The following is a 26477-nucleotide window of genomic DNA, read 5'->3' on the forward strand; positions in this document are numbered from 1 at the left end:
TCCTAATTATTGATATACAAATATGCTGAAGTAATACCAAGAGAAAAAAAGCAGACATGTTTAGGAAAATTAGAGGGAATTGCAATACTGAAGAAAATATCATCCTAAAGACTTGGAAACTTACTGCCCTGAAAATTAGCTGCTGCAGCCTTCAGAGGAAATTTCCAGAAATGTTGGTGTCCTCAGTGGCATAACAGAGAATCTGAACTCAATAGAGTAGAAATACACAAGTAGAGAAGAGTCTCTAAAGTGAAAAGAGAAATAGGTACAACAAAGAAGGACTTCAGGGAGCTCTGAAATACTGTATCAAAATAAATTCAACAAAAAGTAAAATTAACACTGAAGAATATAAAATAATTGATAGTTAATAGATAAACTTGATCTGATCTTAAATGTATCTGAAAAGGATAATGAGATGGAAACTAAGAAAGAACATATATGAATATCAGAGGATGGAGGTCCAGTGTGAGAATTAAAGGTGTCTCTAAGGAAGGTGAAAGAACATATGGCATAGAATCAATGATCAAAGAAATATTAAGAAACTTTTTCTGAGTTAAAAGTATATGGTCACTAAATTTTAGGCAAAATCGGTATTAAAGCAACCTTAGAAACAGATTAGAAAGAAGCAATTAAAAGCATGCAGAAAGAAAAATTCTGGTTATCTGCAAAACCAAAAAGGGAGGGTGGATACAGACCTCTGCAACAGTAACTCAGAAGGCAATGGAACAGCACCTTCAGAATTTTGAGATTTGAACAGTTTATTATCACCAAACAGTTTTATAACAAAAGTGTCTTTCATATGTGCAGGAAACAATATTTTTGATAAGGAAGATAACAGTGTAGCGTACATGTGCCTTAAAGAGAATTTGTGAATGTGGAAATCATGGTATAAAAGGACTAGTGATGAGCACTGAAATCAATTAAATATGCAGTTGTCTGGATAGTTTCCAAAACTTCAAAAAATTAAATGTGCAAGAAAATATACAAATGCTGAGTGTAAAATGTACAAATGCTGAGTCTGGGTAGGAGAGTAAGGTTGTCAGGACACCCAGTTAAGTTTGAATTTCATATAAGCAAAGAATAATTGTTTTAGTATAAGGGTGTCCCAAATATTGCAGGGGACTTACACTAAAATTTCATACATTTGAAATTCAAATTTAACTGGCCATTTCTGTTTTTAGTTGCTACATCCGGCAACCGGAGAGAGACCATAAGTGCCACATTTCTGATCTTAAATAGCAGGGACTCATAATAACATTTTCTTTTTGACTGACAATTTAAGAAAGGCCTTTTTTTTTTTTTTTTTACAAACCTAAAATTACAACTTAATAAAACTAAAAAAAGTGCATATACCTTTCAAAATGGAAGAAGATAAAAGCAAAAATTATTCAGTCTCTATAGCAATGACTACCAAAAAAATCCCCAAGAAGTTGGCCTAAAATATTAAAATAAATGGATCAAGATGATTAAAGCCAAATGTATCAAAATATGTTCAATGCTTCATTTTAAAATGTTGAAAACACTGGGTTAAAAATTTCTAATTATGTGCTATAACAGATGAAAATGTGATATTGCTTAAATGTGAGACCAGGTGAAGGTTTATTAGACAAACATAAAGGAGTACCTACAATATGTTTTTAAAGGTGAAAAGTGCACTAATTTAAACTCATTAGGTTAGGCAAAAATACAAAATCATTAGTTTTCTAAATTCTTGCAATATTCAGAAAATGTAATTGTCAAAAAATCTGGTTTTTAATTTACAAAAATGCACAATGAAAATAATAAAAAAAGGGGAAATATAAAAGAGGACTTGACTAGAGGAGTCTTAATTTTCCTTAAGGGAATGTTCCTAATTTATATATTTGTTTCAGATCTCATGAAAATCCCAATGAATTTGAGATAAAGATGTTCTAGTCTTTTAAGGAAAATAGACATTGGAGAAGAGCAAAGATAATTATAAGAAAGATTAATGATATTGCCCTAACATATAATAAATTGTATATTGGTATATGAAGTTGTAATAATGGAGAATTTAATTGTATATTGGAAAAAAAAAGTTAGGATTCTAAGTCACTAAATAGCTTAGAAATATACCAGTGTATGGATTATATATGTGTATTTTAACATATAGTGCATATGCTTATAGAGTTCACACATGATAAAGATCTGCGAATAGGAGGATTATTCAGTAAATTGTGCTGAGATCATTATTTAACTCTTTAATAAAAAAGACTTTCATTTCATGACCTATATCAGAATAAAATATTGATTGAATACAAGTTTTCAAGCTGTGTTCCATGGACCTCCATATGGTTTCATGAAGACTAGTATCTTCAGAAGCAAAAGAACTCCAAGTTTAGCCACATTTTATCTCTTCATATGCAAAAATGACTTTATTTTATTTTTTTAAAGGAGGCTCCACTATAAAATATTTAAAATTCTCTAGAGTGGATTTTTAAACACTCAGAAAAAATACATAATTTGACCACATAAAAATTTTTAAACTGTGGGTGAAAAACATGTAAGTCAGACAAAAATAGGAGAAATATTTGCCATGATTATGACAGTACAAACTCTTTTTAATTAAATGGACACCTAATTTAAAATTTTGATGAAGAACATAAACAGATCAAAGCAATGAAGTATCACTTTTATTAACAAAAATGACAACAGCCATTTTCAGCAAGAGTATGGAGTGATGTATACTTAAGTTGAAAGTAAATTGATAACAACTTTTTGGAAAAACGATTTGGCCAATTCTGAGCCTTAAAATTGCTGTTACTCTTTGCTACAGTAATTCTATAGGAATATGTTCTATGGAAATAGAGTTTCATACTATTAGGGGGCTTGTAAAGAAGAGGGTTATATAACATCACATGGTAGAAGCTCATATGCACATACTCAGATCCCAGGATGTTATCTCACTAAAAGAAGTGAGGGAGCAAGTGAGCCATGGAGCTCTCCATGGAAAAAGAATTCCGTGTAGAGGGTAGAGCAAGTGCAAAGGGTCTGAGGCTAGGAATGGACCTGGAATGTACTGCAGCACTGTAAGGGAGGAGGAAAACGGAGTGAAATTAAAGGTAATAGGGCCTTGTAAGTAATTGTAAAGGCGTTGTCTTTTATTCTAAGTGAAGTAAAAAGCCACTGGAGGGTTTTAAGTGATCTAACAAATTTAAACAGGCTTATTCTGAATGCTGTGTTAAGAACTGACAAAGTAGAGACTAGAGCCAAAGCAGGGATTCCAATTAGGAGGTATTGCAGTTACCCCTAAAAGAGATAAGGTGTTAACATAGTGTTAACAGTGGAGGTGACAGAAATAAATATTGGATATATTTTGACCATGATGAATATATCAAAAGTTAATTTTAAAACTGGACTTTAGGTAGTATTTTAATAGGTAAAAAGGAGGCCAAAATCCTTTACTACTTTACAGACAGGAAGAATTGCTTGTAAAATCTTACAGTTGAACACAGTGTTTTAGGGACAGTGAAATCAGTCTGTCTAGATTAATGTTTCAAGATTAATTAAAACATTAACCTCAAATATCAATGTTGAGATTTAAGCTACTCTTAAGGGACTAGAGGGTTTTGTTTTTTCATGTGGATAATATAAAGTTCAAGTGGTGCCATGGGAATAGTCATGCCCAACTTTGGGGAGTCAGGGTAGGCTTTCCAGAGAGGTTCTCATCTTAGTCCAGAATAAATTGCAATAACCTGAGGGGGTGGACAAGAAAGAGTTAAAAGTGTTTCAAGCAAAGTGGGAAAAATGCAGTTTTATGAATAAATATAGCCTATTGCTTAAGAGCAAGGCTTCCTGAGCTGAGATCAGTTTTTGGGAAGACAAGGTATATTTCTACCTAATGTCAACAAACATAATCATTGGCTCAGTGTGAACTGGGAGTAATACAGACTCTCATCAGCAGTTCTGGTGAGAAAAGTATCAGAGTCAGGCAGATCCTGTCAGAAATTCCTATTAAATTGAATGATTAAATCCTAATATCTATTGAATATTAATATGGGGTATGCAGAGGCTGAAAAACTATGATCCAGTCAAAAAGGCAATGCTATGGTGTTTTTCTGTTTCTGTCTAATCAGGCCCTAAAATTTGGAATACAGACCACAATCACTGCACCCATAAGAAATCCTTCACTGAACATTAAAATTAATTGTCAGATGAATTAGAACTCTAACATTCTTTAAAATAGTTTCCTGGTGAACAGTGACAGCACAGTGGCTGAAGGATCCAAAAGGCTCACTGGGGTTTTACCCAGAATCTGTCCTTTACTGATGTTATGGGATTGGGATAATCTTTTGACCTCTCTGAGCTTAAGCAGCCTCAGCTATAAAATAAAATGTTGAAATAAGATGAGTCCTAAAGCTACTGCCCAAACAAATTTATCTTTTCTCTAGAATAGTGCCTATTCACATAATAAAGTATTAATTTTCACAGCACACTGATTCTCAGAAGTCTTAAAAGTTTAATGTCATTAAAATTTCACAAGTGCTTTGAGAAAGGTCCCACAAGGCACATTCTATAGTCAAGAGAAATTGTGGCATAGAAAAGTTCATGATTCACCAGAGGGTGAGATTCCTACGAGCTTCTTATCACAACATTTTTGTCAACGGATCAATACATAATTTGCCTTTAATATGCGATATTAGTACTAACGGTATTAATATATCACAATATATAATATATAAAATATATATAAAATAACATTTACTATATTGATTCGTTAATACTGAACTCACAACAGCACTATAATGCCTGAAGGAAGCTTCTCTTTCACATGTATTTTTTCCTAAGGTACATCACAGCCCTCTTGTACTTAGGAACACTAGACAGCATCTTAGCACTATACTTGGGACTATTTTAAACAGCAAAAATCAACAAAAAGCACAAAAATGCTAAAACAGCACTAAATATATTGTGAAAAGGATGCTTCTTATGGTAGAAGAGCTAAAACAAGAAGGTATGGCATTGCTTTGTTCAACCTCAGCTGGTCACATGCACCTTGGGCAACTTGAAATTTGCTCTGCTCTGCACATGTGTACAAATGACTGGGAAAAGTGCTACAAGTATTGATTTTGGTTACAAATAAATTGTAGTGAGTAGGTGAATTTACAAATATGAAATCCATTAGTAATGAGGTTAAACTGTATATAAAATCTAGGCAAGCCAATCAAACATAAAGGCATAAGAAAGAACAAAAAATAGGATAAGGAAGAAAATGTAATCATAGAACACTGCTTATCTCCGTTTAGACAATATGGCATAGTCATAAAAATGTTATCACTGAAAATAAATTAACAAAAAATTGATAGAAACTATATTAGTAGGATCACGGAAGGGTGAGAGGGGGTATAAAAACACCAAATTTCCATCTCCCATAATAGAAAAAAAGCAGAAGGGAGTACCTAAAATTGTCAATCTTACCGCATAAGCATAGTGCAGTATTTAGAAATAGGTAGGTAGATACAAAAAGAATCAGTTCAAAGTGATTCCTCTGAGGATCAGAGGCTAAAATGAAGTAGGAAATAGTGTTGCCAGAAAAAGAGGTCCCAATCCAGACCTTAAGAGAGAACTCTTGGGACTAAGCAGGAAGGAATTCAAGGTGAGTTGCAGAGTACAGTGAGAAGAGAGTTTATTGAAAGCTACCCAGATACAGAGTAGGGTGTCCTCAGAAACGAAATGGAGGAATGTGCCTTCTTTGTTTTAAACTCTTCTTGTATGTAAAAACTATTATGTCTATGTGGGGGTAGGCTGACAGCATGACAAAATTTAGTACTTTGTTGTTTTTAAAAAGTTTTCTTTGGCATTTTGGTGCATAAGTACATCAAAGCATGACTATATCTTAAAAGCATACATTGTTATGTGATACTGGGACATCTGGACATTCTGCCATCATAGGAGTTTATCCTTGCAAGCATTACTAAACTGCTTCCTTAGCCAAAAACATGTTATGACTGTGCATTGTGACTGGCAAGGAATGTGCCTTGCTGGTTTTAAGATGGAGTTCATTTAAAAACAGTATTACCGTAGCTCTCCTATGCTCCTGTTTACTTAACAATAATGTGACTAGCCAGAACCTTAACCTGGGTCAGATGTCCCAGAATGAAAGCATACATAGCTGGATGACTAGTTCAGACCTCAGAGCTGGTACATGTTAGAAATGTGTTCATTGTAGAAGCTGAAAGAAAAGTCCCAATGGTTGATTCTATGGGCCCCTTGGTGAGGAACAGCTTTCTCACAGCATGTGATATAATTCTGTGGCACAGCACGATCTGTCAGTCCTGTCCTCGAAATCTAATATAGCTGAGTATTTTTCCCGCTGAGGACAATTTACACATTTTATTTACACTTTACTGTTAGTGTAAAAAGGTTGATTTAAGACAAAGTTGATATCCTGTCATATTATTTATAGCATGTTTATCCTATTGATGGTTGCGGAAGCATCACAGATTCTTTGGCCATTATTAGCAGTCTTCACTCTTGAAATACAACTTTGACAATATATTAATTATGCCACTTTGCTAACACTGATGTTTTAGTTATCTATTGCCATTTTACCTAACAACAACCATTTTATTTGCTCACAATTGTGAAATCTGGGCTAGGCTGAGCTGAGCTGCTTGGTTCTGCTCGTCTTGCCGTGTGCATTCCTGTGATTGCATTAAGGAACAAGCTGGGCTGTGCTTTTTCTCTCTGCATGTAGTTTCAGGACTTCTCCCTCTTCACATAGTTTCTACATGGCATTTCCAGCAGAATTCCTGGATTCTTCCTGGGTTGCTCAGGGATCCTAAGAGCTCGAGAGCAGAAACTTCCAGCCCTTCATGAAATTTCGGTGCAAACTATCACTTCTGCCATATTCTATTAGGGAAAAAGAGTCACAGGACCACCCTAGATTCACAGGAAGGGGACTACACAACGTTATGAACACCAAGAGGCGGTTCATGGGGAGATGCCAGTAGAGCCAGTGGCGTTCTGACAAATTGACAGGTAACTAGTTGTAGTAATAATAAGCTTGCTCTGGCTAACCAGTCAATCTAAGAGAGTATATTAGAAATTAAAAGTGGTATTAAAATATTACCAAATGAGTTATAATTAATCGTACAGAAAGTCAGAGGCAAAGTAGAATTTGGACACAAAATCATGAAAATATGAGCCATGCAATGAAAATATGAGAATTCTAGAAGTGTAGAAGTCATAAAGATTCTAAAGCATTGTTTAGTTTACTTACAAATGTTGAACTGAGATGAGATACTGACAGCACAAAGGGAAAAAGAAGGCTGAGCCTAAGCTCTTAAGGAGGAAGTAAAAAAGCAGTTGTGGGTGTGTAGGGGTGACTTGGAGTTTGGTGGCAGTAAGTGCAGGAGGCCTGAGGGGCTCTAGGGTAGGGCCCTCATCTACTGTGGTGGGCGGGGGAGCACTGGAGTACCAGCCCTGACGGTGTGTGCTGCCACAGCCCCAGCCCTGCCGCAGGCAGTGTCTTAGTGGAGCCAGAGGCAGGGAGGGTGTCCAGACCTTGGGCCTGTACACTGGCTGGTGCTGGATATCCTGGAGGAAAGCAGGGAGGCTAGGGGAAAGTGGAATCACAGATAACAAGGAGCCATCCATTTCGACCATGAAGAAATGCAGGCAAAGAAATAGTAAGCGGTTGTCCAGAACTCTACCATGATTATTATAAGGTTTGCAACCTGAGACTCTTTGCTCTTTCCTACAGGCCAGGCAGCTTGTCCAGGATTAAAGTCAGGGCATTGATGAAAACAGTTTTCTCACATGATGAGGCTGGAAAGCTTTGAAAAGGAGGATATAATTTTGGTATGTGTTATCAAGTGTGATGCTAACTTGATTTCCTGCCTATGTCTACATATTTTGCCAATTTCCATAATGCCTTCTCCAGTCACTGGTTTGTGATTCTTTTTCATAAACAAGCTCTTATAATTGTTGCTTGATTCTCATTTTTCCTGGTCTGTTGAATTTTTGCAGGAGTGCCACACTAATTTAAATGACTTTGGTTTTATAATGTGAATATATACCTGGTAGGGACAAGTATATTCTCATCACCCTTCTTTTTCAAAGTCCCCTTTGTGTGTGCGTGCACGTGTGTGTGTGTGTGTGTGTGTGTGTGTGTGTGTGTGTTTGGGGTATCTGGAATTGACTAATTAGAATTAGGTAATATCCACCCAATATATATAAAGACAACAGAAAGACATTCTTAAGAATTTTTGAAAGATCGTATTCCATTGTATAATGAACATTAATTTTCCTTTAAAACATAGATAATACATTTTTCAACATTTTTTTGTGACTTTGCCACTGGAAAGATTTCCCTTCACCATTGTTAAGGCTATCCTTGAGTGGGGCTGAGGTACAGCAGCAGTATGATTTTGGCTCCAACATACTGCTACGAAGAAATCCATGGGCTTGCTGCCTGATACACATGGAGACCAATACTTTGGCACAAGCTTTCAAAAATAGAAAAAGCTTAATTATAAGTTGACCTGCAAGGAGACAAGAGGAAAGGCTCAAATCTGTCTCCCTGAGCCAGGGGCGGGGTTGGGTTTTATAAGCATAGGGCAATGAAGCATGATCTGATTGGATCTTGCAATGAGGTAGTGCTGGGAGGCATTATCTGATTGGATCCTGCCATGGAGGTGATGCCAGAGCTCAATTTGATTCGATCCTGGGTTATGACATGCAGTGTCTGCTTCTTAATTCAGTTTCTGCTGCTAGGTCTGAGCATTAGGTTCTCCCTATGGTTGCAGGCTTGGTTTATCTGGGCATACTCAGGTTACATGACCTGAGGGTCCATGGGAATTGAAAAATAACTCACAACCTTGTTACATAAAAATTGAACCAGATTTGTCTGGTGCGGTTGCAATATTGAGCCAACTCTTCTGTGACCCAGGCCTGTGTTTTCACTTCCTCTGTCAGCTGGTCACAGGAAGCTACTTTTAGGGCCATGGATACAAGTTTAGGAAGAGCCAAGAGTGCAGCAGAGCTAGGGAACATGGGAGTCTGGGCCACCTATTCATGAAATTTTAGCCCTCTGAATCAATCTCAAACATACCATTTCCCTCCTATGATGGACTGCTATAGTACCTATCCAATTTTATAACTTGGTTGATCTGACAATACTCAGTTCATGGGTGGGTGTGGCTATCTAGTCATTTGATGTTCCAGGTAGGTGTTCAGTGTCCACTAGGGCCTAGTAGTATGTCAGAAGCTTCTTTTCAAAGGGTGACTAGTTATCTTCTCCAGAAAGAATGTCCTTGCTCCAGAACCCATGTCTACTTCTTTTATAGGGAGGCGTAAACATGGCTAGAAAGAAGTAGGTTTGGGAAAGTGGGATGTTTGATCAGACTGCTAATGTTTTTTCCCAGAGGTCAATTTTATTCGCTTGGTGCAAAAGTTTTTACCATTACTTTTATCGTAAAAACTGCAATTATTTTTGCACCAACATAATACCTTTTTTTTTTTTGAGACGGATCTCACTCTGTCACCCAGGCTGGAGTGCATTGGCACGATCTGGGCTCACTGCAACCTCTGCCTCCCAGCTTCAAGCAATTCTCCTGCCTCAGCCTCCCGAGTAGTTGGGATTACAGGAACCCGCCACCATGCCTGGCTAATTTTTGTATTTTTAATAGAGATGGGGTTTCACCATGTTGGCCAGGCTGGTCTCAAATTCCTGACCTTGTGTTCTGCCTGCCTCGGCCTCCCAAAGTGCTGGGATTGCAGGCATGAGCGACCACACCCTAGATTCTTAAGAGGATTATAGGATCACATAGCTCAGGTAAAGTTCAAAATTATCAAGATGTTATATTTATTTGGTTATTTTGAGTGTTTTGTAGTGAAAACATCTTTAGCATATCTCATATTCCATTTTACCACAAACCCCAGGAACCCTAATGATTTTGTGTTTGAGTCATCTCTAGTTCAGCTCTGATGGGGAGGCTGAAGAACAAACACAGGCCAATTTAATTCTATCTTGTTTTCTTTCTCTGGGATTCGGTGTGATAGGACACCTAAGTCTTGCCCTCAACAAGTTCACTTTTGAGGGTACAGAGATGGTTGTTGCTACCATTTTGGAGGAGGGCATTGTATGTCAGTTCTGCATATAAGGGCTTGGTTTACCCTCTTGGTGCCTGGATAGAAAGCTGCACAAAAAGGCTTTATTATATGCTGTTCTAAATTAGGAGTTTAGGAGATAATAAAGGGAAAATCAGTTACATTAAAGCCTAGTAAAGGAGGCTGATTACAGAGCCCTTTTCTGATGTTCATCCTACTCTAATCCAGACACAGATGAGAGTGGCTTACTTTACCAAGATGTGATTGATTTCTTTGGTCAAGCTGAGTCTGCCATCCCCATCTTCTCCTGCAGTGCTTAGTGCCCCTCATTCTGCTTCCTTCAGTGTGTTCTCCCTATCGATGTGAGGAAGAAGTCATGGGTATAATTCTCTACAAGGTAATTGAACACATTATGCATTGGTTATGATTATGAATTGCTGTTGCTCCAAATTTTTACTTAACATTTAATCTGACAGGTCACACTACTTCAACATGGTTCTTCCTTCCACAGGACACAGGGATTCAGTCTCCTACAGAATGTTCTTAGATATAGTTAAGTGAGGTTTTAAAAGTGATTAATCTGGAGCTGTAAGGTAAGCTCTGATTATAATTACTTTTCTTTTTTTTTTTTTTTTCCAGTTCTTCACTTGCTTAAGAAGAAGAAATGGCCAAATCCCAGGTAAGTCCTTCCTCTCTCCATGCTGAAATGCCATGTAATTTGTCAGAGGTGGGGTTAGTGGGGTGCAATTTGAAAGAAGACATACTGTGATATGTCAAGGTTTATAGCAGAATAACAACTGACTGGTTACTAGAGACTACAATGGATGTTATTACTTTGGTGAGTGCTTTATCATCTACCTGCATCTTTGCATTTTCAGAAACTTGACTGTGACTAGTTTCTTTGAGTTAATAAGCTGCAGGGCAACTGGCTCATTCTAAACAAATTCTTAAGATAACAAAAGATAGATATACATACCAGATGCCTATGTGTGGATTTCTTTTTCTTTTTTCTTTTTTCAACTTTTATCTTACGGTCAGGGGGTACGTGTGCAAGTTTGTTACAAATGTATGTTACATGATGCTGAAGTTTGGAGCACAAATTAATGTGTCATCCAGTTAATGAGTATAGTACCCAAAGGTAGTTTATTTCAACTCTTCCCCACTGCTTTCCTCCCACCTCTTGTATTCCCCAGTGTCTATTTTTCCCATTTTTATGATCATGTGTACCCAATGTTTAGCTCTGTGGTATAAATGAGAACCAGTGGTATTTGGTTTTCTGTTTCTGTGTTATTTTGCTTAGGTAATGGTTTCCAGCTGTATCATGTTGCTGTGAAAGACATAATATCATTCGTTTTTATGGCTTCATAGTATTCCTTGGTATATATGTACCACATTTTCTGTATACAATCCACCATTGATGGTCACCATGTCTTTGCTATTGTGAATAGTTCTGCAATGAACATATGGGTGCATGTGTCTTTTTGGTAAAATGATTTATTTTCTTTTGTGTATGTACCCAGAAGTCGTATTGCTGGGTCAAATGGTAGTTCAACCCTCAATTATTTGAGAAATCTCCAAACTGCTCTCCACGGTTGGCTCAACTAGTTTACATCCCCACAAACAATGTATAAGTATTCGCTTTTCTCTGCAGGGAAACAGAGAAACAGATGCTGCCTCACCAACATCTGTTGTTTTTTGTTTTTTGTTTTTTTTTGACTTTTTAATAAAAGTCATTTTGACTGGTGTGAGATAGTATCCCAATGGGGTTTTGATTTGCACTTTCCTGTTAGTGATGATGAGCATTTTTTCATATATTTGTTGACTGCTTGTATATCTTCTTTTGAAAAGTGTCTGTTCATGTCCTTTGCTCATTTTTAATGGGGTTTTTGTTTGTTGATTTAAGTTCCTTATAGATTCTGGATATTAGACCTTTGTTGGATGCATAGTTTACAAATACTTTCTACCATTCTCTAGGTTGTCTGTTTACTCCTTTGATGATCTCTCTTGCTGGGCAGAAGCTCTTTAATTAGGTTCCACTTGTCAATTTTTGGTTTTGTTGCAAGACGACTTAGCCATAAATTATTTCCCAAGGCCAATATCAAGAAGGGTATTTCCTAGGTTTTCATCTAGGATTTTTGTAGTTTGAGGCTTTATATTTAAGTCTTTAATACATCTTGAGTTAGTTTTGGTTTATGGTGTTAGGTAGGGGTCTAGTTTCATTTTTTTGCATATGACTAGCCAGTTATCCCAGCATCATTTATTGAATAGGGAGTTTTTTCACCATTGCTTATTGTTGCTGACTTTGTCAAAGATGGTTGTGGGCATGTGGCTTTATTTCTGGATTCTCTATTCTGTTGTATTGGTCTATGTGTCTGTTTTTATACCAGAATCATGCATTTTGGTTACTGTAGCATTGTAGTATATAGTTTGAAGTTGGGTAATATGATGCCTCTGGCTTTGTTCTTTTTTACTTATTGCTTTGGATATTCGAGCTCTTTTTTGGTTCCATTAACTTCAGAATAGTTTTTTCTAATTCTGTGAAAAATTATGTTGATAGTTTAATAGGAATAGTGTTGAATTGTGAATTGCTTTGGGCAGTATGGCCATTTAAATGATATTGATTCTTCCAATACATGAGCATGGGACCTTTTTTCTTTTTGTGTCATCTTTGATTTAACAGTGTTTTGTAATTCTCCTTGTGGAGATTCTTCACCTCTTTGGCTCTCTGTATTCTTAGGTATTTTATTCTTTTTGAGGCTACTATAAATAGGATTGCATTCTTGATTTGGCTCTCAGCTTAAATGTTATTGGTATATATAAATGCTACTGATTTCTGTACATTGATTTTGTATCCTGAAACTTTGCTGAAATTGTTTATAAGCTCTAGGAGCCTTTTTGCAGAGTCTTTAGTGTTTTCTAAGTATGGAATCATATCATCAGTGAAGATAGATAGCTTGACTTCTTTTCCTATTTGGATGCATTTCTTTCTCTTACCTGATGGCTCCAGCTAGGACTTCCAGCACTAAGTTGAATAGGAGTGGTGAGCGTGGCCATCTTTGTCTTGTTCTAGTTATCAAGGGGAATGGTTCTAGATTTTGCCTTTTTAGTATAATGTTGGCTGTGGGTTTGTCATAGATGGCTCTTATTGAGGTGTGTTCCTTAGGTATCTATTGTATTGGGCTTTTTATCATGAAGGGACATTCGATGTTATCGAAAGCTTTTTATGTAAATATTGAGATTAGTTTTTTTCCTTTTAATTATGTTTTTGTGATGAATCACATTTATTGACTTGCATATGTTGAATCAACCTTGCATTCCAGGAATAAAGCCTACTTCATCATGGTGAATTATGTTTTTGGTGTGCTGCTGGATTTGGTTTGTTAGTATTTTGTTGAGAATTGGTGTGTCTATGTTCATCAGGGACATTGGTCTGGAGTTTTCTCTTCTCATTGTGTCTTTGCCGGTTTTTGTCTCAGGGTGATGCTGCCTTTAGAGAATGAGTTACAGAGGAGCCCCGCTCCTCAATTTTTTGGAATGGTTTCAGTAGGATTGATGCTATGTCTTCTTTGTACATCTGGTGGAATTCGGCTGTGAATCCATCTGGACCAGTGCAGTTTTTTGGTTGGTAGGGTTTTTATTACTGATTCAATTTTGGAACCTATTACTGGTCTGTTCTCTTTTTAACTATTTTTTACTTCTATAAGAGAAATGTAAGATTGTGAAAACCCAATTTTATCTTACTATCTGGATAAAATGGCTTCTAAAAAGTTAGTTTATGTAATTTTTCCCTCTTTGTGCAGGTAGCAACATACCAATTTATATTTTAGTTTTCAAACTATGGAATCATACCATATACAATAAATTTCACCTTTTTTCCCATAAAAGTAAATCATGGGCAGATTGTCAGTAAATTTAGGTTTATCACATATTTCAATATATGCACAATATGACTTAGTCTTTTACTGATAAATATTTGACCTAATTCCATATTATTACAACCAACGCTGTGACAAATATCTTCATGCATACATTTTTGTGTGCATTTGTGAATTTTTTTTGTAAAAATAAGTTTCTAGAAATAGAATAGCTAAATGAGGGGATTTAAAATGTTAAGGGACAGCTGGGCGCGGTGGCTCACGCCTGTAATCCCAGCACCTTAGGAGGCTGAGGTGGGCGGATCACTTGAGGTCAGGAGTTCAAGACCAGCCTGGTGACCATGGTGAAACGTCATCTCTACTAGAAACACAAAAAATTAGCTAGGCATGGTGGTGGGTGCCTGTAATCCCAGCTACTCAGGAGGCTGAGGCAGGAGAATCACTTGAACCCAGAGGTAGAGGTTGCAGTGAGCCGAGACTGCATCATTACACTCTGGCCTGGGCAACAAAAGGGAAACTCCATCTGAAAAAAAAAAAAAAAATTAAGGGACATTGTCAAATTATCTTCCTGAAATATTTTACCACTTCATACCCCCAAAGATAGCGTTTGAGAGTATGTTAATTTTTATATCCTTTACCAATACTGAGTACTATCATGTTTTAGGCTTTTAGTCTCATAAGAGAAAAAATGCTGTACTGGTGTTAAACTTTATAATTCTTTAAATATTAGATAAGCCTATCACCTTTATATGTATTTATCATTCATTTTTACTTTTTCTGTAGCATTTTGGATTATATTCTTTGCCAGATTTCTACTTGATGCTTTGTCTTTTCCTTATTTTTCCTTATTTTTATCAGCTTTTTATGTTAGAGATATTAGCACTTCATTTGCCATATGTAGTGAAACTATTTCTCCCAGTTTATTTTTGGTTTTATTTGTATTTTCTAATATATAAAAACTTTAACAGGTTTAAAACAATGTCTCTGAGTTTGCTATTTCCACTTCATAATATTTTTAAAAAGATATATCTGTGTTCTAGTTTTTAAAAATTATTTTAGTTCTCATATTTAAAACTTCGATACATTTGGAATTTATATTCTTATAAAAAGTAAACTAAGATCAGTTTAATTTCATTTTTCAAATGACTGGCTGATTTTGATAGATTACTTAATACTCAAGAACAAAAAGGAAAACTGCAACTATTTGTACACTTAGTTTATTAAACTGTTTAATAATTCAAACATTGAAAACTAATTTTTCTAGAGCACTGTCTTATTAAAACTTTGGAGTATTTTAAACGATTGCAACTGAATTTAGTATTGTAGACTTTTGAATCACTTCCAAACCATTAAATATCAAACTGATATTTATGATTACAGAACATTGCTAGTTACACCTAAACCTGTTCTAAAATAACATGTTTAATTCATTTATTATTTTAATTTTTATATAATTTTTGTAGCAAAATAAGCTATATTTTTAATTTTTCTTGGAGTTTTGGTATTATTTTGATTTCTTCCAATGACTGCAGTAATTTTAACAAACACAAAAGGCATACATACATAGCTTCTGGGATTTGTTAACTGATTGTTGACAAAGGAACTTAATGCTTCTTCCAAATTAATATGATCCTGAACCACCAATCATTGGGCTGAACTTCATTTTTAGCGTTTAAATTTTGTTGTGTGTGTGTGTGTGTGCACGCGTGCATGTGTACTTGTTGCTTTTTAATGTTAACAATTGACATAATTTTCTAGGTTATGTTTCAGGAAATTGGTTGAAAAACAAAGTAAGATAAATAAGCTTTTAAAAAATACATTTTACATCTGTAAGTCTGTCACGTTTACAGCTGTCATGTAGGTTTTATTTTCTTGCCCCCTATCCCCGTCCTCTCAGCAATATATTTTAAAATTATTTTCTTAGTCAATACTTTATAAGTCATTATGTCATTATATTTTGACTTAGTCTGTTAATAACATTTAAAAGCAACAAATTTTTATTAGTATTATAATTAATAGAGCTACCTGTTAGGAGATGAAGAATCAGTTCAGCCAAGTTACTTCTCCTCTTTAGGACATTTAAACATGCTACTTAACCTCCTTCTTCTACTTGGATGTTATGTGAAAATCACAGCACTGATTATTCATTACTGTTCCTAAAATAGTTCCTCCTTTTAATTGGACTATTTGGCTTATTCAAAGTATTTGTCTTTCCTGCTTACACAGACAAAAAGAGCAAGTACTTATAAACAGATATAAGTAACAGAAGAAACACAATGTCCATATAAACTCTTCTTCTAAAAGCTTAAAAATCAAGTTATTATAAATCTATGGTTTTTCACAGACTCAGCTTGTTCTAATATACCACAATTGTTATTATTATTATTACTGTGTTATTCAATAAGCAAACTGTAAAATTTGCTAGCAGGAGTCCCTTTAGATTTATTCCTTTATCCTTTCAACATTGTCCCTGATATTCTTGGAAACAGTATTGCTACTATGTCACTCAGAGTACAGTATCGTAGAGTTGGACAAAGAAAGGTGGACTGGGGGCTGAGAGACAATAAATTGGTAATTGGCACATATATCCCTATGTTGTACTGATCCAAGATTTGTATTCCATTACATGGCAAGGTGTGCTTGTTCCTTTTGGTGGATAAGAGCTTTAAAATAGTATAAAATTTAGGCAATGGGGAACATGGTAATTTTATTATAATAGTGAGCAGAAGTGCTGCTGTTAGGCAGCAACACTATCTTAGCAGTGATAGAGCTGGAAAACATATTTCAATTTATGAGTTTACATTTCTCATTTTTATTCATCTTATATTTCAACTAATCCCAATTAATGTTTTAAAATTAAGTATATAGGTGGATATTAACCATGTTTCTAACGTTTTATTATGAATATTTTCAAGCATAAAGTTGAAAGAATTTTACAGTGAATACATTTTTTTTGGTAGAGGTGGAGGCTTGCTATGTTGCCCAGGCTAGTCTTGAACTCCTGACCTCAAGTGATCTTCCTGCATCAGTTTCCCAAAGCACTGGAATAACAAGTGTGAGCCACTATACCTGACCTTCTATTCACCTTCTACCATATTGGATTTATCATACCTGTCCATCTATTTTTCTGTCATCCATCAATCCATATTTTTCAATCATTTCAAGTGAAACTAGAGATATCAGTATGCTGTCTCCTACATATTGCAGCATACATATTAATCAGAGTTCAATATTTGTTTTCAACTTGGCTCCTAAATGTATATTCACTGAGCTTTGTCAAATGCCCTTTTCTAATCAGTCCCCAACACCATCCACCAGAGGTAATCTCTGTTCTGAATGTTTTCCACCATAGATCAGTTTTGCCTGTTCAAGAACTTCATGTAAATGAAACCATAGATTATTTTCTCTTCTAAGGCTTCATTCACTCAGCAAAGCACATTCCTTTTTATTGCTATTTTTATGAATATATCATAGTAAATTTATCCATTCTCCTACTGATGGAACACTTGGGTTCACTAACTGAACACTGTTTTATCTATATTAGACATTTCATATAAATGGGAGATAACATTATTTTTGAATCAGTTTCTGGGTAGTAAATGCTTAGTAATGTTAGTTAGAAAAAAAGGCATTACACTGATGGGGTTGAAATTCACCAACAGAGTGAGCTATTGCCTTTTCCCAGATTCGAGTCTCTGATCTTTATGGTTTCCTTTTGCTGTGGCTTAGACGTGTCCCTCAAAGTTCATGTTTTGGAAACTTAAAACTCAGTGCAACAGTGTTAAGTATATATATTTCAATTTTATGAGTGATTAGGTCGCTAGGGCTCTGCCTGCATTCATGAGTTAATGTTATCTTGGGAGTGGGTTTGTTGTCACAAGAGTGTATTCATTATCACAAAATATCACAGACTGGATGGCATAAACAACAGAAATTTATTTTCTCACAATTTTGGAAGCTAAAATTCCAAGATCAAGGTGTAAGCAGGTTTGGTTTTTTTCTGAGGCCTCCATCTGTCTTCACATGTTCCTTCACATGCATACCTGGGTCCCTCTGTAGGTCCAAATCTCCTCTTATAAGGATACCAGACAGATTGGATTATGGCCCACTCTAATGGTCTTATTTTAACTTAATCATCTCTTTAAAGGCCCTGTCTCCAAATATAACGGTTTCTCCTTATCCACAGGGGATGCATTCCAACACCCCCAGTGGATGCCTGAAACCTCGGATATTACAGAGCCTTATATACATCTATATTTAAAAAAATCTAATTACCAAGGTAACTGCTAAGTGACTAACAGTCAGGTAGAGTATATAGTACAGATATACTGGACAAAGGATCATTCACATCCTGTGCTGGACAGGGTGGGACAGAGCAAGAGAGCAAAATTTCATCACGCTACTTAGAATGGCTCAGAATTTAAAACTTATGAATTATTTATTTCTGGAATTTTCCATTTAATATTTTCAGACTGTGGTTGACCACACAGAAAGTGAAACCATGGAAAAGGGGGGACTACTGTGTAGTCACATTTGAGGTATTCGGAATTAGGGCTTCAACACATGAATTTTGGAGGGCACAATTCAGTCCTTATCAACTTCACACAGAAGAGAAGGTGATACGACCACAAAGACAGAGATTGAAGTGATGTAGCCACAAGCCCAGGAATGCCAGCTAGAGAAGGTGAAGAACAGATTCTCCCCAGACCCTCTAGAGAGAGCACGATGCTGCCACCATCTTGACTTTTTGCTCATTGAAACTGATTTCAGACGTCTGATATCTAGAACGTTAAGAACATAAAGATGTGTTGTTTTAAGCCATTAAGTTTGTGGTAATTTGCTATAGCAGCCACAGGAAACTAATAGAAGAAACAGAAAACATATACATGTGTATTTCTCTCCACAAACGAGATATTGATTTTTCAAGCCAATTGTAATCACTCAGCTGGAGCATGGGCAAGAGTGATGACTAGTGGAGAATAAAATAATCTGTAAGTTACCTCTCCAGGTGAGAACCAAGAAGTATTTGCTAGTAGTCAGAGAGGAAGCAATTTCTTCTTAAATGGAATTATTAAATAAAACAACAACAACAACAAAAACTCCTCCACGTTTCCTTTGTCTGAGGATAAGACTAAAGTCAGTTAAGTTCCCTCAATACTGCAACATCATTTTCACATATTTTCTATATATTCATTAGCTGATATGATCTTCTGGACTCAATGTAGGTGCTTCTTCATCAGTTAAACGCTGCCAGTTCTCTGGATTTATTCTCATGTAACCTCTACTGGGCCCTTATTTTCGTCATAAGATATTATTTTTAGCATCCTTGGTCTCCATTTCAACATTTCATATTTTAAGACATTAATTGGACTTTTTGGAAAATAAATCAATTTTATGATACTCAGGCCACTTTTACATGAGATTTGTTTTGTTTTTCCTTTTAAGAAATAATTCCTTTTAAGGAGCTCAAACAACTCTATAAGAAAATATCTAATAATCCAGTCAAAAACTCAGCAAATGATTTGAATAAACATTTATCAGAAGATGACATACAAATGGCAAACAGGCATATGAAAAGGTACTCAACATCATTGATCAGAGAAATCCAAATCAAAACTACAATGAGATATCATTTCACCCCAGTTAAAACAGCTTATACCCAAAGGACAGGCAATAACATTTGGTGAGGATTTAGAGAAAAGGGAACCCTTGTATACTGTTGATGGGAATGTAAATTAGTACAGCCACTATGGAGAACAGTTTGGAGGTTTCTCAAAAAACTAAAAATAGAGCTACCATCTGATCCAGCAATCCTACTGTTGGGTATGTATCCAAAAGAAGGAAATCAGTATATCAAAGAAATATCTGCACTTTCATGCTTGTTGCAGCACTGTTCACAACAGCTAAGATTTGGAATCAACCTAAGTGTCCATCAACAGAGGAACGGATAAAGAAAACGTGGTACATATACACAATGGAGTAATTCAGCCATAAAAAAGAATCAGATCCAGTCATTTGCAACAATGTGGATAGAACTGGAGATCACTATGTTAAGTGAAATAAGTCAGGCACAGAAAGACAAACATCACATGTTCTCACTTATTTGTAGAATCTAAAAGTTAAAACAATTGAACTCATGGACATAGAGAATAGAAGGATGGTTTTCAGAGGCTGGAAAGGGTAGTTGGGGGCTGGGAGGCAGGTGGGGATGGTGAATAGGAACAAAAAAAAATAGAATAAGACCTACTATTGGATAGCACAATGGGACTGTAGTCAATAATTGTACATTTAAAAATAACTACGTGTGTAATTGGATCATAACAAAGGATAAATGCTTGAGGGGATGGATACCCTACTCTCCATGATGTGATTTTACATTGCATGCCTGTATCAAAATATCTCATGTACCCCATAAATATATACACCTACTATGTACCCACAAAAATTATCAAGTGGGCTTCATCCCTGGGATGCAAAGCTGGTTCAACATACACAAATCAATAAATGTAATCAGCATATAAACAGAACCAAAGACAAAAACCACATGATTATCTCAATAGGTGCAGAAAAGGCCTTTGACAAAATTCAACAGCGCTTCATGCTAAAAACTCTTAATAAATTAGGTATTGATGGGACGTATCTCAAAATAATAAGAGCTATTTATGACAGACCCATGGCCAATATCATACTGAGTGGGCAAAAACTGAAAGCGTTCCCATTGAATTTGGTAATCATTTTATAGGAAAATACAATGGAATTATTTTAGTTTCATCTCTGTCAAAATTTATTTGGCATTTGCCAGGGAAGATTTCTACTTTCCTTGAAATTCCACCTTCCACTGATTTATATAAGAGTTTTGGAATTTATGAAAGTAAAAGATCTTCCACTCTAAAATCTATTTATTAAAATCACTCATGAATTTTCCTTGCAAAAATCTCTTGCAAGGAGAAAAGCTTAAAGATACATTCCCAATTTAGTAGGAGAGTGTACAGTGTTTCTATTTATTCAATAGTTATTGAGTTAAATATAAAAAACAATCTGTGAATTTATAGGAAGTAAACTGCTACAATAATGGTCAAAAAAAAAAAGTCTCCTAGGATAAACTTAGTCTAAAGGAGGCTGATGAATTATGTGGGCCTGTCACCTGTTTCGTAAATAAAGTCTTATTTTAACACAGTCATACCCATTCATTATGTATTGTTTATGGCTGCTTTTGTAAAAAATTGAGTTGTTTTGACAAAGAGTGACTATATAACCTATAAAGCCTAAAATATTTACTATCTCATTCTTTACAAAAAAACAAAAGGTTACTGATGCCTAGTCTGTAATTTTAAATTAACAAATATAATTACCTCACTCAAACATTTAATGTAGTTTCCCAGATAATAGTAGACAGTCTCAAGGTTCCAGATGAGTAGCCTTGGGAAGACAACTATTAAAACAAATCTCTGAGTAGTACAGGGAAAAAAAATTTCCTTTAGTAAATAGACTTGGCAAAAACAACCTTACAGTGACAATATGTAGTTTAAAAATGACTTTAATTTAAAATTTGTTAGCTATTCTGTAAGTACTCTAATATTTTTCAGTTTATTCCTAAAAGACAATGGCTAACCCTGCTATATGTACTCAAAAACACCTGTATCAACCTTCTCTTCCCAGCTTGAGTTCTTACTAAATGTTAACTTTATGTCTATGGGTTCGATGACAATTTTAACTAAGGCTGAATCAGAATGTGTGAACTTATAATATCATTTCATAGATTTCTTCCTAACAATTTTCTATATGTCTAATTCCTATTTCTTGGCTTCTCCTCTTAAAGAAAAATCTAATAATTCTCTTTTCTTCTCTGCTCCTTTCTAAAGATATGTACTCAAAGAACTCAAAGATTTTCATGTTTTAATCTATCCATTTTATGTTTTCTCTATGATAGGCATTTATTAGTCAGCATTTATTGAGCATCTACTATCTTCCTGGCATTCTGATTGGTAATGGGATACAAAATAGTACAGAAAAATGTATTCCTGTCTTCAGGGAGATAGAGGAGAAGGTATTACCAAACTGCAATGAAAAGACTGTAACGCGAGCTAGCCCAAAGAGCTATGTAAATGCAGAGGAGCAGCAACTCTGCCACAGAGGAATAATCATCTCTCATAGAAGGAGATATGATTAATTCATTGTTGACAGATGTGATGGAAAGGATTTAGGATTATTATACTTACACATTTTTTAAAATCTGCTATGTTCAGACACTGTGCTAGGCAGTGAGGATTCAGGCAAGAATAAGAGATGATCCTTATTAGTTAAGGAGGCAGACTTCTCTAAGAAATACACTCAAATGTAATGATCCAAACTTAATCAAATTTTTTTTTTCATGTGACAGTCCAGGGCTAATATTTAAAGTTGGCTGAAGGGGTATTTGCTCCACATGACTCTTCAGGTTACTCTGGATGTCTGCACTCTGTCATCTGCAACACCTGGCTTTCAAGATTGCTCTGGTCATTGTTCTACCAATCACTTGCAAGGAAGAAAAGAGCATGATCGAGTTCCCCCACAGGGTTGTATGGGGCAGATCTGAAAGCTTCATTTGTCATGTTTGGTGCACATTCCATTGTTTAGAACTATCACATGTATACATGTACCTGCAAGGAAGGAAATCTCGGAATATCTAGTTTTGTGCTCAGTAAGCAGCAGAGCATATGTTGTAGTAGGTACCTGCACACTGACAAAGGTGAGATAGACAGGGTAAAGTTATTTTTAAAACTTTTCAGGATGGAAAATTTCAAAAATACACAAAAATAGAGAGAACAGTATAATGAATGCCCACTTATCACCAAGCTTCAAATAATGTCAATAATTTGTCATTCTGGTTTAAATTATCCCTTGTTTTTCTCTGTATTTTCAAGCAAATCCTAGGCATTACTTCACCCGTAAACACTTTAGTGTGTACTGTTAATACACAAGGATTAAAAAATAACGAAAATACATTTTATCACCTAACAAAGTTAATAGCAGTAAATCCCAAATATTTTCTAATACTTAGTCCATGTTCAATTTTCCCCAATTGTTACAAGAATGTCTTTTTACAGTAGATTTGTTCAGATCAGGATCTAAACAAAGGCAAGACATTGGACTTGTTAATATGCCTCTTAAGTCGCTTGTCATCTATAACTTGTTCTCATGCATTTTGTTAAAGAAATTGGATCATTTTTTCTGTACAAATTTTTATATTTTTATTTCACTGATTGCATTTTTGTAGTGTTATCATCATCCTGTATTATTCGTATTTCCATATTTTTCTGCACTTGTAGATCTAGAAGCTTGAATAGATTGAGGTTTAATTAACAAGAATATGTCATAGGGGGTAACATATACTTCAAAATACCAATGCTGGCCAGGCGCAGTGGCTCACGCTTGTAATCCGAGCACTACGGGAAGCCAAGGCGGGTGGATCACTTGAGGTCATGAGTTCGAGACCAGCCTGGCCAACATGGTGAAACCCTGTCTCTACTAAAAATACAAAAAATTAACCAGGCATGGTGGCGGGTGCCTGTAATTACAGCTACCAAGGAGGCTGAGGCAGGAGAATTGCTTGAGCCCAGGAGGTGGAGAGTGCAGTGAGCCAAGATTGCACCACTGAACTCCAGCCTGGGCAACGAAGCAAGACGCCGTCTCAAAAAATAAAAAATAACAGACTACCAATGCTAATATTAGTTATGAAAAGATGAGAGCCTTAGTATGTAGTTTAAAGCTCTTTGCAGTTTTTTTTCTTAGGATATAATCCATCGTGTTTAATAAGTATACTATATTTTAAATCTTGAGATAATTCTGTGCTTTTGCTACCAATATATAGTTGGGTTCATTTAACTAAATTTTTTTTTTTTAGCTATTTTCACTTTACTGATGCAATTATGTTTAATTATATAAAACATTTATATGATTCCAAAGTCAAAATTTAAAATGGAGTACATTCAAGTTATTTGTACACATATACAAATTGAAAATTTTCTTGTTTGCTTTTGGAAAAAAGTATATCTTTTTAGTAGAGCTTTTCTCTCTGGTGGCAATCATACCTCAGTAATCAGAGATTAAGATAATCAGGAAAAATGTGAGTTTTCTTCATTCCACAAGGAGTAGCTCAAATGTATATTTGGAGAAAATTTGATACAGGAAAGTAAACGGAAATTGCAATGGACTTAAAGTGACAATATACTTGACATGTTCTTTCACAGCTTACAAGTTTATCCTTGGAAGCAAAGTCATTGTTACTGAGATTCTAATTATCAATATGAGGGCTCTTTCTTTCTTAAAAGCATAAGGACATGGAATAAATTCGCATTTTGGATTTCATTTAGAAATGGAAACCTGAATAAAATCCAGTGATTCAACAACAAAGTACCCAGTTTATTAGGAAGAATCAGCACATGGCATAATAATGGAAAGATATGGCCAGTGACTAATTCCCACGCAAAGAAATCATAGAATGTAATGAACAATTAAAGAGGCATTTGGAAAACCAGAAGCAGCTTGTTTTATTCAAGGCTTGTTTTATTCAAACATTTACCCAGAAAAAAGGGACATGAATATAAGTAATTTTTTTTTTTGAGACAGGGTCTCACTCTGTTGCCCAGGCTGGAGTTGAATGGCATGCTCATGACTCACTGCAGCCTCAACCTCCTGGGCTCAGGTGATTCTCCCAACTCAGCCTCCCTGGTACCTGGGATTACAAACATGTGACACCATGCCTGGCTAACTTTTGTGTTTTTTGTAAAGATGGGATTTTGCCCTTTTGCCCAGGCTGGTCTTGAACTCCAGGGCTCAAGTGATTCACCCACTTTGGCCTCCCAAAGTGCTGGGATTACAGGTGTGAGCCACTGTGCCCAGGCTTAAATCAGGCTTAAATTTGATTTCAAACTTTGTTACATAACAGAGTGCCTGTTAAAAAAAAAAAAAAAAAAAAAAAAAGCCTCCATATATGTGAGCCACACAGAGAGCTTAAAATGATGCAATTCAGAGCAATCAGGAGATGAAATGTGTAATAAGAGAGGACACAAACAAATGGAAAAATATTCCAAGCTCATGGATAGGAAGAACCAATATTGTGAAAATGGCCATACCACCCAAAGTAATTTATAGATTCAATGCTATCCTCATGAAGCTACCACTGACTTTCTTCACAGAATTAGAAAAAACTACTTTAAATTTCATATGGAACCACAAAAGAGCCCATATAGCCAGGACAATCCCAAGCAAAAAGAACAAAGCTGGAGGCATCAGGCTGCTGACTTCAAACTATACTACAAGGCTACAGTAACCAAAACAGCATGGTACTAGTACCAAAACAGATATACAGACCAATGGAACAGAACAGAGGCCTCAGAAATATTGCCACTCGTACAACCATCTGATCCTTGGCAAACCTTATAAAAACAAGTAATGCGGAAAGGATTCCCTATTAAATCAATGGTGTTGGGAAAAGTGGCTAGCCATATGCAGAAAACTGAAACTGGACCCCTTTCCTTACACCTTATACAAAAATTAACTCAAGATGGATTAAAGACTTAAACACAAGATCTAAAATCATCAAAACCTACAAGAAAACCTAGGCAATCCATTCAGGACATGGGCAAGGCCAAAGACTTCAGGACTAAAACATCAAAAGCAATGGCAACAAAAGCCTAAATAGACAAACTGGGATCTAATTAAACTAAAGAGCTTCTGCACAGCAAAATAAACTATCATCAGAGTGAACAGGCAACCTACAGAATGGGAGAACATTTTTGTAATCTATTCATCTGAAAAAGGGCTAATATCCAGAATCTTCAAAGAACTTAAACAAATTCACAAGAAAAAAAACAAACAAAAGCATATGAACAGACACTTCTCAAAATAAGACATTTTTGTGGCCAAAAAGCATATGAAAAAAAGCTTGCCATCACTGGTCATTAGAGAAATACAAATCAAAACCACAATGAGATATCATCTCACGCCAGTTAGAATGGCAATCATTAAAAAGTCAGGAAACAACAGATGCTGGAGAAGATGTGGAGAAATAGGAATGCTTTTACACTGTTGGTGGGAGTGTAAATTAGTTCAACCATTGTGGAAGACAGTGTGGAGATTCCTCATGGATCTAGAACCAGAAATACCATTTGACCAGCATTCCCATTACTGGGTACCCAAAGGATTATAAATCATTCTACTATAAAGACACATGGACATGTATGTTTATTGCAGCACCATTCACAATAGCAAAGAATTGGAACCAACCCAAATGCCCATCAGTGATAGACTGGATAAAGAAATTGTGGCACATATACACCATGGAATACTATGCAGCCATAAAAAAGGATGAGTTTATGTCCTTTGCAGGGACATGGATGAAGCTGAAAACCAACATTCTCAGCAAACTAACACAAGAACAGAAAATCAAACACTGCATGTTCTCACTCATAAGTAGGAGTTGACCAAAGAGAACACATGGACACAGGAAGGGGAACATCACACACCAGGGCCTGTCAGTGGGTAGGGAGA

The 26477-nt window shown here is 35.7% G+C and overlaps 2 protein-coding genes across 8 annotated transcripts in view; one reads left to right on the plus strand and one right to left on the minus strand.

Moving 5' to 3' along the window:
* The window catches only part of ZNF215 (zinc finger protein 215), a 62590-nt gene that overhangs the window by 1918 nt on the left and 34195 nt on the right, over positions 1 to 26477 (minus strand). Inside the window, exon 7 of one of the 4 annotated variants that reach the window (XM_063671194.1) lies at positions 10345 to 10425. The exons of 1 other annotated variant lie outside the window; for it this stretch is intronic. In XM_063671194.1, coding sequence (XP_063527264.1) covers positions 10412 to 10425 — 14 coding nt within the window. In that variant the 3' untranslated portion in view covers positions 10345 to 10411. Of the gene's footprint in view, positions 1 to 10344; positions 10426 to 14442; positions 14470 to 17863; positions 18728 to 26477 lie in introns of those variants that run through there. 2 more of the 4 variants (XM_063671193.1, XM_054438671.2) reach the window with 2 other exon arrangements.
* The window catches only part of LOC134740261 (protein GVQW3-like), a 30755-nt gene continuing 10922 nt past the window's right edge, over positions 6645 to 26477 (plus strand). The window contains exons 1-5 of one of the 4 annotated variants that reach the window (XM_063671195.1): positions 6878 to 6999; positions 7724 to 7821; positions 10711 to 10750; positions 16907 to 17001; positions 18133 to 18225. In XM_063671195.1, coding sequence (XP_063527265.1) covers positions 7780 to 7821; positions 10711 to 10750; positions 16907 to 17001; positions 18133 to 18207 — 252 coding nt within the window. In that variant the 5' untranslated portion in view covers positions 6878 to 6999; positions 7724 to 7779 and the 3' untranslated portion in view covers positions 18208 to 18225. Of the gene's footprint in view, positions 7000 to 7229; positions 7333 to 7723; positions 7822 to 10299; positions 10469 to 10710; positions 10751 to 16906; positions 17002 to 18132; positions 18226 to 26477 lie in introns of those variants that run through there. The other 3 variants (XR_010127589.1, XR_010127588.1, XR_010127590.1) reach the window with 3 other exon arrangements.

Source organism: Pongo pygmaeus, chromosome 9 (assembly GCF_028885625.2).
Source record: "Pongo pygmaeus isolate AG05252 chromosome 9, NHGRI_mPonPyg2-v2.0_pri, whole genome shotgun sequence".
Classification (NCBI taxonomy): domain Eukaryota; kingdom Metazoa; phylum Chordata; class Mammalia; order Primates; family Hominidae; genus Pongo; species Pongo pygmaeus.